The sequence below is a fragment of the Ammodytes marinus genome, assembly GCF_949987685.1.
Source record: "Ammodytes marinus genome assembly, chromosome: 5".
In the NCBI taxonomy this organism is placed as follows: domain Eukaryota; kingdom Metazoa; phylum Chordata; class Actinopteri; order Uranoscopiformes; family Ammodytidae; genus Ammodytes; species Ammodytes marinus.
Window position 1 is genome coordinate 10,744,351 of NC_137234.1, and position 15,861 is coordinate 10,760,211.

Sequence of the window (15,861 nt, forward strand, 5' to 3'; positions counted from 1 at the left end):
ATTGATACTAACGTGGCTGTGGCCCTATCAGAAGATCTTGTTTTTATAATAAAAATTCAATTTACCAGCATCAAATTAGTTATAAACAACCTAGGTCAGTGTATCACATTTTTATGGTAAAAGAAGACAGCTTTATCATTATTCTGTCAACCCTGGCATTTGGCAAAACTCTTTATGAGGCCTCTCTCTCTCTCTAATGTCTAAGCTCCAAGATAAACTTTTGTTTTCAAAACACTCAATTTAACGTTTATCACCAAACAAAAAAAAATTACTTTTATAGCGTGTGTAATTATAGTTCTCGCTGTAATAAATGTTTTGATAAACTGCTTGAGGCCTTAGCAATCAGTGATCAAATAAATACACCTTTAAACACAAAGCATTTTTTTTTTATCTGAGCCTTTGTGGTTAGATGGTTTTGTGGAATCTACCTTCTGCATGTAAGGCACTGTACAGCTCCTTTTGATTGCCATATTGGCCGAGTGACAGATAGTAAAGCTGTAGTTGAATTTCCCTTGGATGCCTAACAGTTTCCATGTGTCCCTGCTATTGGCTTACCTGTTTATAGCAAAGCAAAGGGGCGGGGTCTTCTTGAAGTCGCTGGCTGCCACTCCTAGACAAAGACATGGATCTCAAAAAAAAAAGTATCTGGTGTCAGTCTGATTATCCTGCTATAATTTATCTACAGGAAGTCAGTCTGTATGAAATCATATTTGGACATTAATCTAAAACCAAAAGTATTGGATGTCAGTCTCATTATCATTTCAGAATGTATCTGTAGGAAGTAACTCTATCTGCATGAAATCCTACTTTGTTGATTAAATCAAAGTCAAGACATCTACAGTATGTTCAAACGTCCTTGGGGCTGTTTTATGGTTGTATAGCATGAGGAAAAAAGGCATTGATTTGGTCGAGGTCTGGTTTAGCACTCAATTATGTGATTTGTTCCACTGACTGTGAAACTCCATTAAATGACGAATGGCACTTTGGAGCCACAAAGTTGAATATTTCCTGTTCATTATGTACGGTCTTTAAAGTATGAGTTATGTCTTTTTCTCTGCAGAGGTTCTGTTCTGCTGGAGGTAGAAAGAAAAAAAAAGTTGTTTCACAAAAGCTGTTTAGCTTGGCTGGTTGTCAACTACTCTGTGGCAAATCTGAGGACATTGGAGTCATTCCATTTTATAGTAATCCACATTATGCCTAGATGAACCTCACCGGCTTATACTAGATTTAGCCCACCTAATCAAGTGAAATCAATTGCTGGGACAATGTGGGAGGGCAAATCTGTCTCAAGAGTGTTACACTTCCCATGTGACCAATTGATTTAGGTTTTTTTTTAATTCCTTTTTTTTCTCTCTCACAGAGTTGTTCTTAAAATGACCCTCAGAATTGTACCCAAGATTCAAAACACTCAGCAGACACATTACAGTACCAACATAACATGAACATAACCAGTTTGAACCGACATACATACAAGTTCAGATACATACGCATTATGTCATGTCTCATCAATACAAGGCACCAAATGCTCTCAATATACAAATTAGTATATTCAATCAGTCAGGCACCAACTTTCAAATGACATGCAGCCATCCATTTCAAATGTCTCCAAACGTATAGGCACACTGTTCTTTTATGTAAGGAGCTTAAAATGCAGCGAGACGGGAGGTTATTACACTCGTATAGCTTCTGAGAGTAAGTGATAAGTGGAACAGCCTTACCTGAGTGTGTGCTGGTGAGTGAGGGAGTGAGGGAGAGCCCCAGCTGTAGATGGCTGAAGGAAGGGGTCCCCGAGTCCTTTCCCTCTCTCTCTCTCTCTCTCTCTCTCTCAGAGGTGAAGCTGTCCTTTGGTCCCACGAGCGGTGCCAGCTCTGTGTGCTCTATGTTACTACCAGCCCTGATTAACTAATGGCTGACAGATGAGGCTGGCAGAGTATAGAGAGGGAGGAGCAGGTCGCCATATAGCGTCTTTTTTCCTCCCACCGTTAAAATGCAGATACAGTTCAGCCGGGGGAGCGTAGCCCGTATGGCTGCGATCTCCTTTCTTCTTCCTCCTTTTTTTTTCTTTCTCTTTTTTTCTCCTCCTGCTTTTTACAGCAGTGAGGAGGGGCTATTCACCAGCACCCCCCACTTCGACATGTTTGCCTGTCTCTTGCTCTTGTCTCTTGAGGTAGAGGGAGTTCTGTTATCATTTTTGAGTGAGTGTGTGTGCAGCAGGTATGTTGGATCTGCCATCTACTCAGGTCCATTCACTCAGCTCTGGTGCTCTCTGGCTTTGATGTTCTCCGTCAGCTGAGCCACAACCCTGTGTTTAAAATGCCTGGGTAATTACAATGTGTATGATGCATGTGTGTGCAGTGTCAACCACAGCCCCGCACCACACTTTAAGAGGAAAAGAGAAAAAAAAGGCTGGGGCTGGCTTTGTTTGAAGGCTTTCAGATGGATGCTCAAACCTTGGTCAGTGGATTTTTTTTTTCTTCCAAAAGTGGAAAAAAAAAGCCTTTAAGCTCCCTGAAACTGGGAGAAAGAAAAAAAAGCACTCAAGACATTTGCAAAATGTAGGTTATTCCTTTCAATGGTCCGTCATCTGTATACTACGATGACGGCACTCAGAAAAATGTGTTTGCAGTTACGCAACATTCTGAGATCATAATTAGAGGACAATGCAATATTATGTTTATTATCTGGACTGGAAAATAGGCTAAGAAACAATGCAACTCTCCTCGTCTTGTGTATTCGATTTATTTCCAGCACCCCAGTTTTGGAGTGGCTTTGTATAGGGGCGCTCACTCGTCAAGCAGAAATAGCAGGCACACTAATTGCTGTCTGGCCTCACAGGGACCGAAGACTCTACAATATCATGTCATACCAAATCTCAGGCAAAAGTCTTTTTCAGGACTTTACTCAGTGTATCTGATTTTTATTCATAGTGGGGTTTTTTTTCTCCTTCTGGGCCGTCTCTCTATCTTTCCTGAAGTCTTTCTAGGTTCCTTATTTGTACCAGATGATTGTCTGGCCTTGCACATGCATCCATGCAGCTTGCCCCGGCCTCTGCCATTCACAGCAGCCCGAAAAGTAATTCCTCTCTGTTTACAGGTTAAATAGTCGGCTGCATTCCATCAGCGTGTGAGTGTTTGACCGAAGGTTCTCTGGGCGAAAGCCATTTGAGTTGTTTGGTTACATTTGTTTGCAGTGGGTTCACTTGGCCATGAACCTCCAACACGGAAGATGTTGGCTGCACCGAGGGGCTCTTGTGTCTTAATGCTTCATCTGAGCACTGAGAGAAAAATTTGCTATACAATAACGTTTACATCTATTTCTATGTTGATGACATTTGTGTCTACGCTCAACCGCAAAGAGTCTTTTTCAGAAACAATGGCAACTCACATCTCACTCTGAAAAAATGTCATGGGAAAAACTTTCTACTAAATAATTATTTTTGGGCTTCGAACTAATGCGATTTAGAAAAAACAGCCCTACAGCCATTACACTAATCACACAATGGAATATTATCTTCACCATTAAAACAGACAACATAATGCAACTTTTTACAATGTGTATAGGTTTATAATACCTTGTTGTGTAACCCTGATCATGACCACTATCGGTTGAGATTGAGAGCTACATGCCTTTGCTAATAAGCCCTTTCTTTTCTCTCATTCTCCACCAAACACCCATCCCTCCCTCCCTCCCTCCCTCCCTCCCCGGCCCTTTACAGTGTTCAGTGACTTGCGGTCGTGGGACCAAGCAACGGGAGATCGCCTGTGTTTATCAGAACCAAACCAAACTGGAGGAGGAGCACTGCGCCCATCTGCCTCGGCCGCGGACGCAGAAGGCCTGCCGGGCGCGGGGATGCCCCAGCTGGAAGGCCAACAAGTGGACAGAGGTATGTTTGCCCTTCTCACCACCTCCCTTGGCTCGCAAAATAGCCCTGCAAAGGCCTCTCAAGGGAAACATACTAACAGTAACTGTCTCCAGCAGCTGACACACAAGCACAAACACAGCCGCCGAGGGCTTCCCAGCGGTTTCGGATATAGGACATGTACACACAGAGCACCTGTCCAATCACCAATCAGTTTATTCTGGTTTGGAGAGTAATGTGTCACTTCCTGGAGTGTGAACTAAACAGCACTAGATGGATTTGCTAAACTGTTTATGCAGTGCACTTGATCTTGATGTTACGTGTCAGGTTTTAAATGATTCCGACAAAAAGTTGAAATTGTGGTGTAGTGTGATCTACGGCGCAGCTTCATACTGAGCGGGGTTCTCCTTCTGAAGCGTTCCGTCAGACCACACACCAACCAGCATGTTTCAGTAGCTTTTCGTTTGTGTGTTTGTGTGTGTGTGTGTGTGTGTGTGTGTGTGTTTTTTCTTTGTGTGTGTGTTTAAAGTGAAACACAAAAGCTTGTAACTGAAAACGACATTCCTTTTATGAAACCCATCAAGAAAGCTTGATGCTAAGAATGACACACGTCCTAAAGCACGGCAGGTTTCTGTGCCATGCGTACCTATAGTGCAGCCAGACACTGGCAGGGTGAAGGCTTTGCATAGAGGGAGTCGATAGGGGGGTGTTGAGGTCGCAGTCATTGTGGGGCCCAACCTCCCAGCCGTGATATCCGCTGCCAAGAGGAGATGTGTACAGCCGCACCACAATTTTTGGCTCAAAATCACACGGAGTCAAGGAGCAGACAGAAAGAAGAAATGCTCTGGCAAAACATCCTGAGGTTACAATTAAGCTGTGTTCAACAACAAACAATAGATACAAGTACATTGCAACATTTGATTTGTTCATAACGGCCTCTTAGTGGCATGGGAAACATCTGTGAATGTAACACCATTAGATACTTTAAAGTTATAGTGCGTAACTTATGTAGCCCCCATGTGGAATTCTGAGGAGTTACAGGAAGACTGTCAGCGCCTTAGTGGTCGTGCATGGATTTTATCCCCTCTGCTCTATGTCAAGGTTTTTTTCTTAGCGGTACAATCGACAACTGAAACCATTTTTGGGCTCTTCTTGGGATTTTTCTGAGCTCCTGCGCCAGTGTCGGAGGGTGACACCGGTTTGTTAAAGCTGCCATACTGTAAAATACACAGAGAGCTTTTTGGAGCTTAATCAATGTTCAGTCAACTCGTTTGGCAATGGCTTGAATGCCACGGACATTCTTTAAATGAAAAAGTTACACACTTTAGCTTTAAAGTTCATATTACAAAGTTTCCTGATCGATTTTTTCTTTAAACCGCAGTAAAAAAAAATCTCAAAAATCCTTCCATCTCCTGTTTGAAAATGTAACACATCCATCCTCCTTACTAAGGAGATGTGAAATCCCAAACGGTCCATGAAGACCCAGGTCTGCCTCCCTCCACAAGACCACTGCCACTCCCCATGCTTGGAGGGTGTCCTCCTCCTCCTCCTCCCCTCTCACTCACTCTCTCACTGGAGTCTGGAAGCAATCATCTCCCTCCACATACCACCAGCAACCATGAAATCTTCAACTACAGCATAGAGACATGTTTTATCTCTTAATATCCATGCATGTGACAACTTTGTAACCTCAGCACCCGCAGTTTGAGTTATTCCACAGCTTCCCCCGGCCCACTCAGTCCTGGGGTGTAATGGGCAACATGTTGGATGGAGGGGGTTGGACTACCCCCTTGAGCCAAAGATTCATGAATCTTTTTCCTCTTTTTACTGGTGGCTTTTGCAATACTTTGCACACATATGTCCAGTGTGCTATTTTAAATTGCTGCCAGAGGGTTGGCTCATTCAAATTACAATAGAAATATATTATTTTATTTTTGTCTAGAGCTCTCTAGGTACAGTGTATCCAGATATTTTTGAGTTTTACTCTTATTTGCCTCAGAAACAGTGTTCCTATTTCACAGAGATCAGTTTGGCAACAGTTTTTATGAGCTCTGTTTCTTTTGTAGAAAGTTTAAAAGAAAATAGTAGAAGATCATTCTACTAGTTAAGTGTTTTTGAAAAGAGCCATTGGTGTTGTTGGAGTTTTGCTGTGAGCCGCACAAATATGTTCAATTTGCATCTACTTGATAAAGAGTGAAAGCAGTTATCTCAAAGGCAGTTATCTCACAACTGGGGCAAAAACCTAAATTATCTGCATGGATAGGCATCACTAGAGGTAAGTGAGAAAATGTGTCTTGCAATTTTGGTGAACTGAACCTTTAAGGTCTGGCAAGGCTCACTCAACACTGTTATGAAATCATTAAATAGTCTCCTGTGTTTTTCATCTATAGTTCCACAAAAGATAAGAGGGCTTCTTGTCTTGTGCAGTTTCTTTAGCTGCTGCAGTTAACTGTGACTCTAATCACTTTAACAGTAGGTTCTATTTTCATGCTTTGTAAGATTTAAAACAAAAAGGCATTTTTCTTTTTCATTTATAGGGTCGTTTAACTATGGGGCTTTTTGTTCTCTTTCCAAACCCAAGGACTTCAACCGTCACATCCAACCATCCACCACACACTCTGCAAAGATAACACAAAATCGCAGTGAGAAATGAACAACACAAATACATCTGGAAGTTTTTGGGGAAATATGATACTCGCTGTATAATGCGCTGAGTTTTTCTGACTGTGTGAAATGGCTGAGACCTGGCACGATTCTTTGAGGTCTGATGGAGAGTTAGGGAGAAATCATCAGGCTGATCAGCTTGAGCCTTTACAGAGTGCTTCCGCTGTATGCAGGTATACGCTTCTCAAGGCACTTCAAAGAGATGTTCCAGATAGACCTTTGTGTGACCCTAGATATACGTCTCACACACAGAAGCCACAAACTGCCTTTTGGATTTTATTAAGTGCATTGTTCAGGAGCTTCAAAGCAGCACACTCTGTCACTGCAGACCAAACAATCAACCGTTTGCAAATATTTAAACTTAAGGTCTTAGGCAGAAACAAGGCTCACATACTTTCTTAATTAGGATTTTTCTTTAAAGAAACGGACTGGAATGAATCTCAGGAATCTTTACAGCCAGAGGATTATGCAAATATGCAATTTGAGAATTTCTTTTAAACACAAGTAGCTATATGAATGATAACGAAATGTTGGGAATAAAGTCTAAATACAGTTTATTGTCTCGACAGTTCAAGACTGAAAGATATTGACGGATTCAAACTTCCCCAATCAATAACTCATAAGCCAAACACGTTGGTAAAACACTTACAATGCATCCTTGCTGTTGTCGTAAGGCAGACAATGGGCTGCAAGTACAAACTCATTTTGACCGGAACGAGTCGTATTCAAAGCTTGAGTTTTATATTGATTCCGGAAGTTCAAATCTGTCCGAATCTTTCAAACTTCAATGCAGTGTTGAACTTTCTAGTTTATTCTGGACATTTCGACTTTTTTTCACAACTTGTATTTCAACCACTCTATTCTCGACATTCCAGCTTTCTTCTCGATAGTGCATAATGAAAAAAAACATCCTAATTTTTCTTTTCCTTCTCTTCCCGTGGCCTTAATACTCTTCCGCAAAAAAACAAAAACACAAGAATACATTTGCACGCTATACATTAAAATTCGATAAACCACATAATTTTTTTCCTGATCAGATGCCTATGTTCTTTGTCTGTCTAGTGTTCTGTCACCTGTGGGGTCGGAGCTCAGCACAGAGACGTTTACTGCAGACTGAAAGGCACTGGGCACGTCAGACAGGATCTGTGTGATGCCCGCCAGCGTCCAGCCACTGTCCGGCCGTGCCAAACTGCTGAATGCACACAGTACACCTGGGTTGCTGGCCAATGGGAAGAGGTATACACACTCTTTCTTTCCTTCTCTCCCTTCTAATCTACAAGCCCTCACCCCCTGCTACCCCATCCACTTTCCTTTCTCCTCGTCTCCCAGTGTGAGACAGATGAACAGATGTTTAACCATCTTATTAAGATTTTTATTGGCTGAGATCTCCGCTCTCTCTCTCTCTCTTCCTCTGCACAGTTAAACAGAGGGCCTGCAGGTATACTCTGGCTCTCTTTATGTTAATCATGTTGGTCTTTGGTGATAACCATCAGTGGCTAAATCATATCAAACCCCCGGCCATCATTGTGCCTTTTGTCCCGCTGTGGATGGCTGTTCTGTGTCACGCTAGCAAGCTAGACAAGTTTTTTTTTTCTTTTTCTTCTTAGCTCCTCTTCCTTTTTTATGTCCCGTGCTTTGTGTTTGAAAGTGAGGCATAAACAGGGGGCACCATGTAGGGACTGCGCACACCAGTCAGTATCCTCCTCCTGCAGGAATGTTTGCACTGTTCAGATTCCTGTCTGTGTTGCCTCGAGAGCTTTGCAGCCTCATTTCTTTCACAGTTTTGGCCCCTGCACTATATTCAGTTCCTAATAAAATACAAATACATTTTCATAAAAATCCACTTAGAGCATGAATTGATTTTTAAGATTCTGGTCCATATCACTACTTTTAAATGCACCTATAAACCGTTACCAGTCCTAAGGGGTGGGATGCCAGCTTGACTTTTATATTTCATGTCAACTCGGAGCATTATGTTTGGGATTGTGTTTTTCTTGAGAGCTAATATGGCCGTGGCAGCACAGAACTACATTTTATCTTCTTATAATAAAGAGTTTCAGTATGGAGAGCTAAGGAGTCGAGCAAGCAGGAGCCTGAGAAGTCAGTGATGCTGTTGTTGCTGAAAGTACAACACTGCCCCCCCTCTGCCAACCCTTTTGCACTCCTTGAATCACTCATTTCTTCCTTTGTTACTTTTTTCTTGTAGTGCAATGCAACCTGCGGAGAAGGACAGAGAAGCAGGCAGGTAGGGTGCATGGGTCCAGGTATTACACCCGTCCAGGATGATTACTGTGAGCCATCGTCCCAGCCAACGTCACACCAGCCCTGCAAAGCAGCACCCTGCCAATACACCTGGATAACAGCAGAATGGTCACAGGTGGGGATTTGAGAAAGAGAAAGTACAGATTGATTTTTTTTTTACTGTAAATACTTAACAAATGGAAATTATTGTGTTTAAAACTGTCTTCTGATTGCTTTTTCTTATCCAACCAACAATCACATTTTAAGCCAGAACCATTTTAGTCGCTGGCTAAACGTTTCTCCAAATGTAGTTTTGAATTTTTACAGATGAATCGAGGACATTAAATGTTGGCTCATAAGTTAAGAAAAGCCTACAACATTTCAGGCTAAATGAGCCATTTTAGCCAAGTTCCAAGAATACATTTCCACAATACTGAAGAGGGAGTTGTTTTTCTTATGGTTATGAACAGTTGACATTTCGGGGATACATGGTATTCCCAGCACAGCTGCACAACTTCTTATGTATTTAGTCAATTATCAGTCCCTTTTTGTTCTCGTAAATATTACACTGAGACCCAGATGAAGGAATCCACCTTTGTATTTGATATTACTGTTCTGTGAAGACATTCTCATGCCAGTGGGAGTAACTGTCTGTGTGTGTGTGTGTGTGTGTGTGTGTGTGTGTGTGTGTGTGTGTGTGTGTGTCTGTCTTTCTCTGTGTGTATTTGTGTGTATCTGTGTGTAACTCAGTGCTCTGCCAGCTGCGGTGTGGGTTACCAGCAGCGTATTGTCTCCTGCTCGGTGTTGCCCTCCTCTCGAGCTCAGCGCCCGTACTCCGCTGCCCTGTCCTCCTCTGCCAGCACCCACTGCCCCGAGCCCCATCCTCCTGGCACCCAGCCCTGCCTCCTTAGGGACTGCCCACACACAACCTACTGGAAAGTTGGACCATGGAGCAAGGTGAAACACAAAAAAAACACTTGTTAGGCAATGACACAATCTGCATCAAAACATTGTGATAACTTGTGCAATTTAAGTCTCAGCTGATACATCTTTGGATGCGGCCAGAGTGCATTTGATATTTTTCTGTTTTGTTGCCATGTGATTGAATGCATCTCTGTGTTATTTGTGTGTATAACAGTGCTCGCAGACCTGCGGGGCGGGAGTCATGGAGCGCAGAGTGGAGTGTGTGACAGCCAAAGGCCAAATGAACAAACACTGCCGTCATTCAGAAAGACCCGAGTCTCAAGCTGCGTGTCAAGAAAGAGAATGTCAGTCAAAATCCATTTCTTCTCAAATCAAAAAAGTCTCCCGTCTTATTCAACTTTTCTGATCCATGTAGTGCTTACGGCTAAAGACATGAAGATGTGGAGTGATGGTATTAAATTGACTGTGCTGTAGTTATTGCAACCAACACCGTATCTGATTGTGTTTATAGAAACTCGACTTCTTGCTATATGTTTAACGCGTTAGGCAGAACGGTGACCCCAGCATAAAGCCTCTCTGAATGATTACTTAGTGGAACAATAAATACACAGTCAGCAGTTTTCAAAAAGAAAATTGTGATATGAACATTCGCCTCCGGGGTGTGTGGCGGGGCTGAGGCAGCATTCATTGTGAACTTGCGAGCGCTCTAAAAGCCGGCAGCGGGCCAAAGTTTGTAGGTTTTGCTCCCCCACATTTCAGATGTTTCAGTGCTGGCGCATTGGGCTGCTCATTCCCGACTTGGCTTCTGCCAAGTCAGGCACTGCCGAAATTAAAATGATATGCTCGGATGACAGCCAGTTCTGCTGTCAAGTATAAATGCTAATCAGCTAATCAGCGTGATATGAGCTCTACAACACTCTGGGAAAAACAGGGGAGGCAACACAAAGAATGAGACATTTAGAAACACCTCTCATTTAAGAAGATGAATGCCAGGTTTCAATAATCCTCCTGATAGTTTAATTCTTTAGCTTTTGAAATCCGTCTGGCGTTTCTTGACAACAGATCTATGGACTGGATTGCACAAGCTGTGTGCCTAAAAGGCATGATTTTCAAATGTGGCCTGTCAGATTTGCTGTTTGACTAAAAACCCTCTACTTTCTCCCTTTATATTTCTTCTCCCAGGCCAGTTGTTCAGTTCCTGCCGTGAGGTCCAGATGAGACAGGGAGTGAAGATGGATGGGGAGTATTACCTCAAAGTCAAGTCCCGTATCCTACAGGTGCGCATGTCCTGTCAGAAAAATCTGGCGCACACATCATGACTCAACCTGCTGTATCCCAACAGACCCTCATCTGTTGTCTCAATGTGTTTGGCCTCAGATTTACTGTGCCGAGATGCAGACTGATTCTCCTAAGGAGTATGTGACCTTGCGCAGCGGTCAAACGGACAACTACTCCGAGGTGTATGGGAACAGGTGTGTATAAAGGAGCGTTGACTGATGTGAGCTGAGACTGGGTTTAGCTTCAAAAGGGATTATATGTCATGTGTGCGTCAGAATGACTGTGTTGCATATCACACCATGTGAATGAAAGATAGTGTTTGTGAGATTGCTGTATTCGCATGTATCCTAATCCCTTTTTGTCCTTGATACAAAGGTTGGTGAACCCCTTTGAATGTCCGTATAATGGCAGCCGGAGACAAGACTGCGACTGTAGGAACGACTACTCAGCAGCGGGATACACACTCTTCAGCAAAGTTCGCCTTGACCTGAGCTCCATGCGGATAATGAGTGCGTAATTACTGTGTGATTACCCTACTACACACTGTCTGCTGCCATGAGACCGCACACAACGCTGTTGTTTTAACCCTTAGACGCCTCGTCCCGTAAAGCCTCATACCACCTTGTATGAACGCCTGGGCCATCCAAATGCAATATGTGCTGCTCTCCCCCACATCCCCAACATAATGACCTTTTAGCGCAAACCGGGGCCTCTCAGCACAAACACGTGAGCACCAGAATAAAGGAATGCATGCGTGCCGGCTCTAGAGCGCAGTCATACAATATGCGATGCAGCCTCGCACATCTTTTCCTTGGCAGGCACACACAGGAGGACCTGAAGACACTAGTGCACACACCCGTGAATACAGCCGTGCATGGATAACAAACACTTACTCATGCTAGCATGCGAGTGATCACACGTTCACTGACACACATGGACTAATACACCCCAACACACACACATCTTTTCAGGCGATTTTCCTCTGCTCATTATTATAGTCGTATTACTGCTCATATATTACTTGACCTTCCCTGTTGTGTCCCAGTATGTTTTCGATTAGAGTTTGTGGATTAGTGTACAACGTGTGTCTGTGGGCTGGATAAGATCCTATACAGTCATCCACCCATCCTCTTCGTCTGGTCTGGGTCCTCACAGCAAATGTTCCCAGCCCTCTGCGTGGTACTAATTTGTCCGCCTGAAGAAAGTTGGGGGGGGGGGGGTAATGAGTTCAAGATGAAGGGAAGCATCTTGTGAACTTTATCCTCATCATCATTCTTTACAGGTATATGAAGGGGGAGGGAGGGAATGGTACTGGTTATGGTTATCATGTGCGACAATGCGAAGTAAATGGGAATGAACAGGAGAGTCAGGTAAAAAAAGGTTCAGATTTTGATCACTGATTCAACTGAAACAAAAGTTTGGGACCATTTGTTACCACTTTAGTCATACAATCTGTTGTGAAAGGGGAATACAATGTACACGGGAGGCTTTTCGATAGCTAGTTTCCTTATAGATCTGGTTTCAGAAAATATGAGTTTTAATTATTTGTAGCTCGTTCTTTGAATTTTTACATGAGAATTAAAAAAGATTTGATTGTGGATTTTAAGGTTTTATTAGGGTTGCCAATTACTGGTTTTTAATTATAACCCCAAATTTCATTGCGAGAACATCTTGGTGGAACATCTTTTAGCTGTAGTAAAAACATCCGGCGACAGTGATGAGAAATCCACCCTGCAGTGAAATTGAACTGTATACAAACTGTAGTTGCAGATGCTCTGTGTGGTTATTTACCTTAACACAGCTGTCGTCTTTTGTCTCTGTTTACTTTTGCTCTTGCACATTGTGACTCTAGATTTGTATCTTTGCTGTCTCTCAGTCACGGACCTCCAGTTTTCCCAGACTCTTCTTGGTCGACCTGTGCCCTTTGCTACAGCGGGAGATTGTTATAGTGCAGCCAAGTGTCCACAGGTTGGTGAAATGCTGTACATTTGTGGCCTCATAAATGTTTAATGTACCTTTGTTATGTTATTTGCTATGTTTGTTAGTGGCCTAAAATTCAAAGAAGAGAGATGTCTACTGAAAATATGCTTCTATAATTCCCTTATGCTCCAGAGAATATGCCCCTGATCGAGGCAATAACTTCTCTAGTAGTCCACTTGAGGTGCTTACCACCTAGACATATGTGTTAAAGGTGCTGTAAGCGGAATGGTTCTTTTAGCTAACTTCCTGTCAGTTACTGCAGTTAGCAGTCCCCTGCAGTTAGCAGCGTTCTCTCTTGTGATTGGATATTAATTTTGGGATCCCCGAAAAGTTTATTTGCCGATTTCAAGCAGAGCAGCTGACTGAGAAATCGGCTTTATGAAACGCGCACATTATGTAAGTGATCACTGTATGAATAAAGAGCGATTTAACACTTATATTAACATAAATAAACCGCTTACTTCACCTTTAAGCCTCTCCTATTGCAGTTATAACCACTGACCCTTTTCTGCAGATATGAATGAGCTCGACTCTGCCGGTTTAATAACTGATCATAAATAACTCAATCTGATGTGCCTTTTCAGGGCCAGTTCAGCATTAACCTGATTGGCACCGGCCTCAAAGTGTCTGAGGCCACCAAGTGGACATCTCAGGGCAACTATGTTTCAATCAAAGTCCACAGATCTGAGGTAAGGAGAAAGCAACAGTATATGTATATATAATGTTTCCCTTTTGTATGTACTGTTGCTATTATATGCTGTTAAGGAACTGATTATGTAATAAGCTTATATTTGTCAATGTACTGGGCTGTAAGTGTGCCTCGTGTTGGGTCTTAGGAGTATTGTAATGAGACGGTTGCTTTGAAATGTCATCGGAATTGCCATTCTTGGCATTTCTGCCTGATTCACTCAAGAGGAATCCCCACTGACATTTATGAAGCGTTCATTCTCCGCGTTACAATCTGCCCTTGGCCCACTCTTTCCTCTCTCATTTGTCTTCATCTGTAGGACGGAACAAGAATCTACGGCCGCTGTGGTGGTTTCTGTGGGAAGTGCATTCCCCAGGCTCACAATGGCCTACTCCTCCAAGTCCACTGAGACCAAACCCCCTTAAATCTACACTGAAGACAGTAGCCCCAAGAACATGCAATATAGTCCTGATTTGTTGGACCCCGTAGTCATCCGTGAGTGTCGTGGAGGAGCATTTAACAGTAATCATCTGACAGTAACGTCCCCAGTTTCTACATGGCAGCTAAAACCTACAAGACACTTAAGTACTGTGCGGTACTGCAGGGCCACTGTCAGGCCCTTCATTCAAACTGCTAGCTCTGAAGAAGAGTCAGCAATACGTGCTAACCAACAGTGTTGCAATCAAACACTTCAGCGCTTTGGAACATGAAAAATGTTGCTTTCTTCTTCTAACACCGTAATGTATTTTATTGCACCATATTTACAAAGGGATACAATGCTTCAAGAAAACTACACAAACACTGGAAACGGTTCTCTCTCTCCAAGAAGGAAATCATTCTCATATTAAAAAAATAAATCTTATGGTATTCTGTGAAGTAAAGCATAGACTGTAAAAAAAGAAAGAAAAATTAAGTCTGGTTTAAAAAAAACTATTCCAGATTTTTTTTTAGAAAGAACTTGGAACTAATGTTCTACCTTCCATGGTAGGCTATATAGATATTTATATTTAAAGCTACTCAGTAAACATGTAGTTACAATGTATCTTAATGACTTACAATCAATGAGACAGTATACAAATCAATCTATTGCATGTATGTAATAATCATTGTGATCCTCTGGTGACAGTGCTACATTGAGATGTTGAAATAGTATTTGAAGGCTGGCTGTGTTTTTGTTAAACATTATGACAGCCATTTGGCTGAAAAATTATTAATACAAGAACAGTTTTTTTGGGGGGGTCATCCCTATGTTCCCACATCCCGATGGTCCCACAGCCCTATGTCCCCAACATTGGCGATAAGGTTCAGGCATGACAGCTGGTTGGTTAGGGTTAGGGTAAGGGAACAGGGGAAGAGGTTATAATAGGAATTACACACACATACACACACACACACACACACACACACACACACACACACACACACACACACACACACACACACACACACACACACACACACACACAGAGACAGAGACAGAGACAGACATACTATTCTCTATTTTATAGTTAAGATTAATTAGAAATGTGGGAACATAGGGCTGTGGGACCGTAGACACGCTCCCTTTTTTTCCGGCGAGTACTAAATTAGCTACACTGCAGATCACGTTGGCCTTAAACAGGTTTAAAGGTATAGTTCAGAATTTTGGCATTTACATTATTTAGCTTTGTGACTAGCTCCACCCTCACCATAAACTACAGCAATACCGATCCTCTCATCTGACTTCATCAAGAAAGTGAAGTAGGGTCATTCATAAAATGTCAAACTGTTCTGTTGGGGCTCACAACCTTGTTGTAAGAGTAAGCTAGCAACTAACTACTGATATCCTTCCAGACATGCCTTATATCAGAGGTCAAACTTCAGGAGAACTTAAGGAGCCTTTAGAACATCTACAGATGTAGTTAACATTTTTGTTTAGAGTCTGTCTGCTGTGAAATGGTGTCACGAATTATGCAAAAAATACTAAAATCTGCATCACAGTCCACTGACTGAAATATGACACAATTGCTGTGAGGAAATATCTGACAACAGTATAGTACAGTATACAAGTTTTATGTGTTGTTGTTTTTTTTAACCATGAGGATTCTTTGGTTTTTAGATTTGTGTATGTGTTTTTCTTTCAACACGCCACACATGTTCTCATCTGTTACACCGCAAACCAGTATCAGGTGTGACGTCTCACCGCTCACCTTCCATAGGCCTTCCCTACCTCTCACAAAGACCCATA

The 15,861-nt window shown here is 42.4% G+C and overlaps 1 protein-coding gene across 1 annotated transcript in view; it reads left to right on the top strand.

The window, feature by feature from the left end:
- The window catches only part of LOC307250300 (A disintegrin and metalloproteinase with thrombospondin motifs 20), a gene marked incomplete at both ends in the record, with an annotated part of 84,168 nt that extends 70,125 nt beyond the window's left edge, over window positions 1-14,043 (top strand). The window contains 11 exons of the mRNA XM_080027343.1: window positions 3,716-3,883; window positions 7,586-7,759; window positions 8,730-8,900; window positions 9,515-9,721; window positions 9,903-10,032; window positions 10,871-10,965; window positions 11,066-11,160; window positions 11,342-11,475; window positions 12,843-12,934; window positions 13,531-13,635; window positions 13,954-14,043. Of these exons, the coding sequence (XP_079883469.1) occupies window positions 3,716-3,883; window positions 7,586-7,759; window positions 8,730-8,900; window positions 9,515-9,721; window positions 9,903-10,032; window positions 10,871-10,965; window positions 11,066-11,160; window positions 11,342-11,475; window positions 12,843-12,934; window positions 13,531-13,635; window positions 13,954-14,043 (1,461 nt within the window). The remainder of the gene's footprint in view (window positions 1-3,715; window positions 3,884-7,585; window positions 7,760-8,729; window positions 8,901-9,514; window positions 9,722-9,902; window positions 10,033-10,870; window positions 10,966-11,065; window positions 11,161-11,341; window positions 11,476-12,842; window positions 12,935-13,530; window positions 13,636-13,953) is intronic.
- Window positions 14,044-15,861: the final 1,818 nt, after the last annotated feature.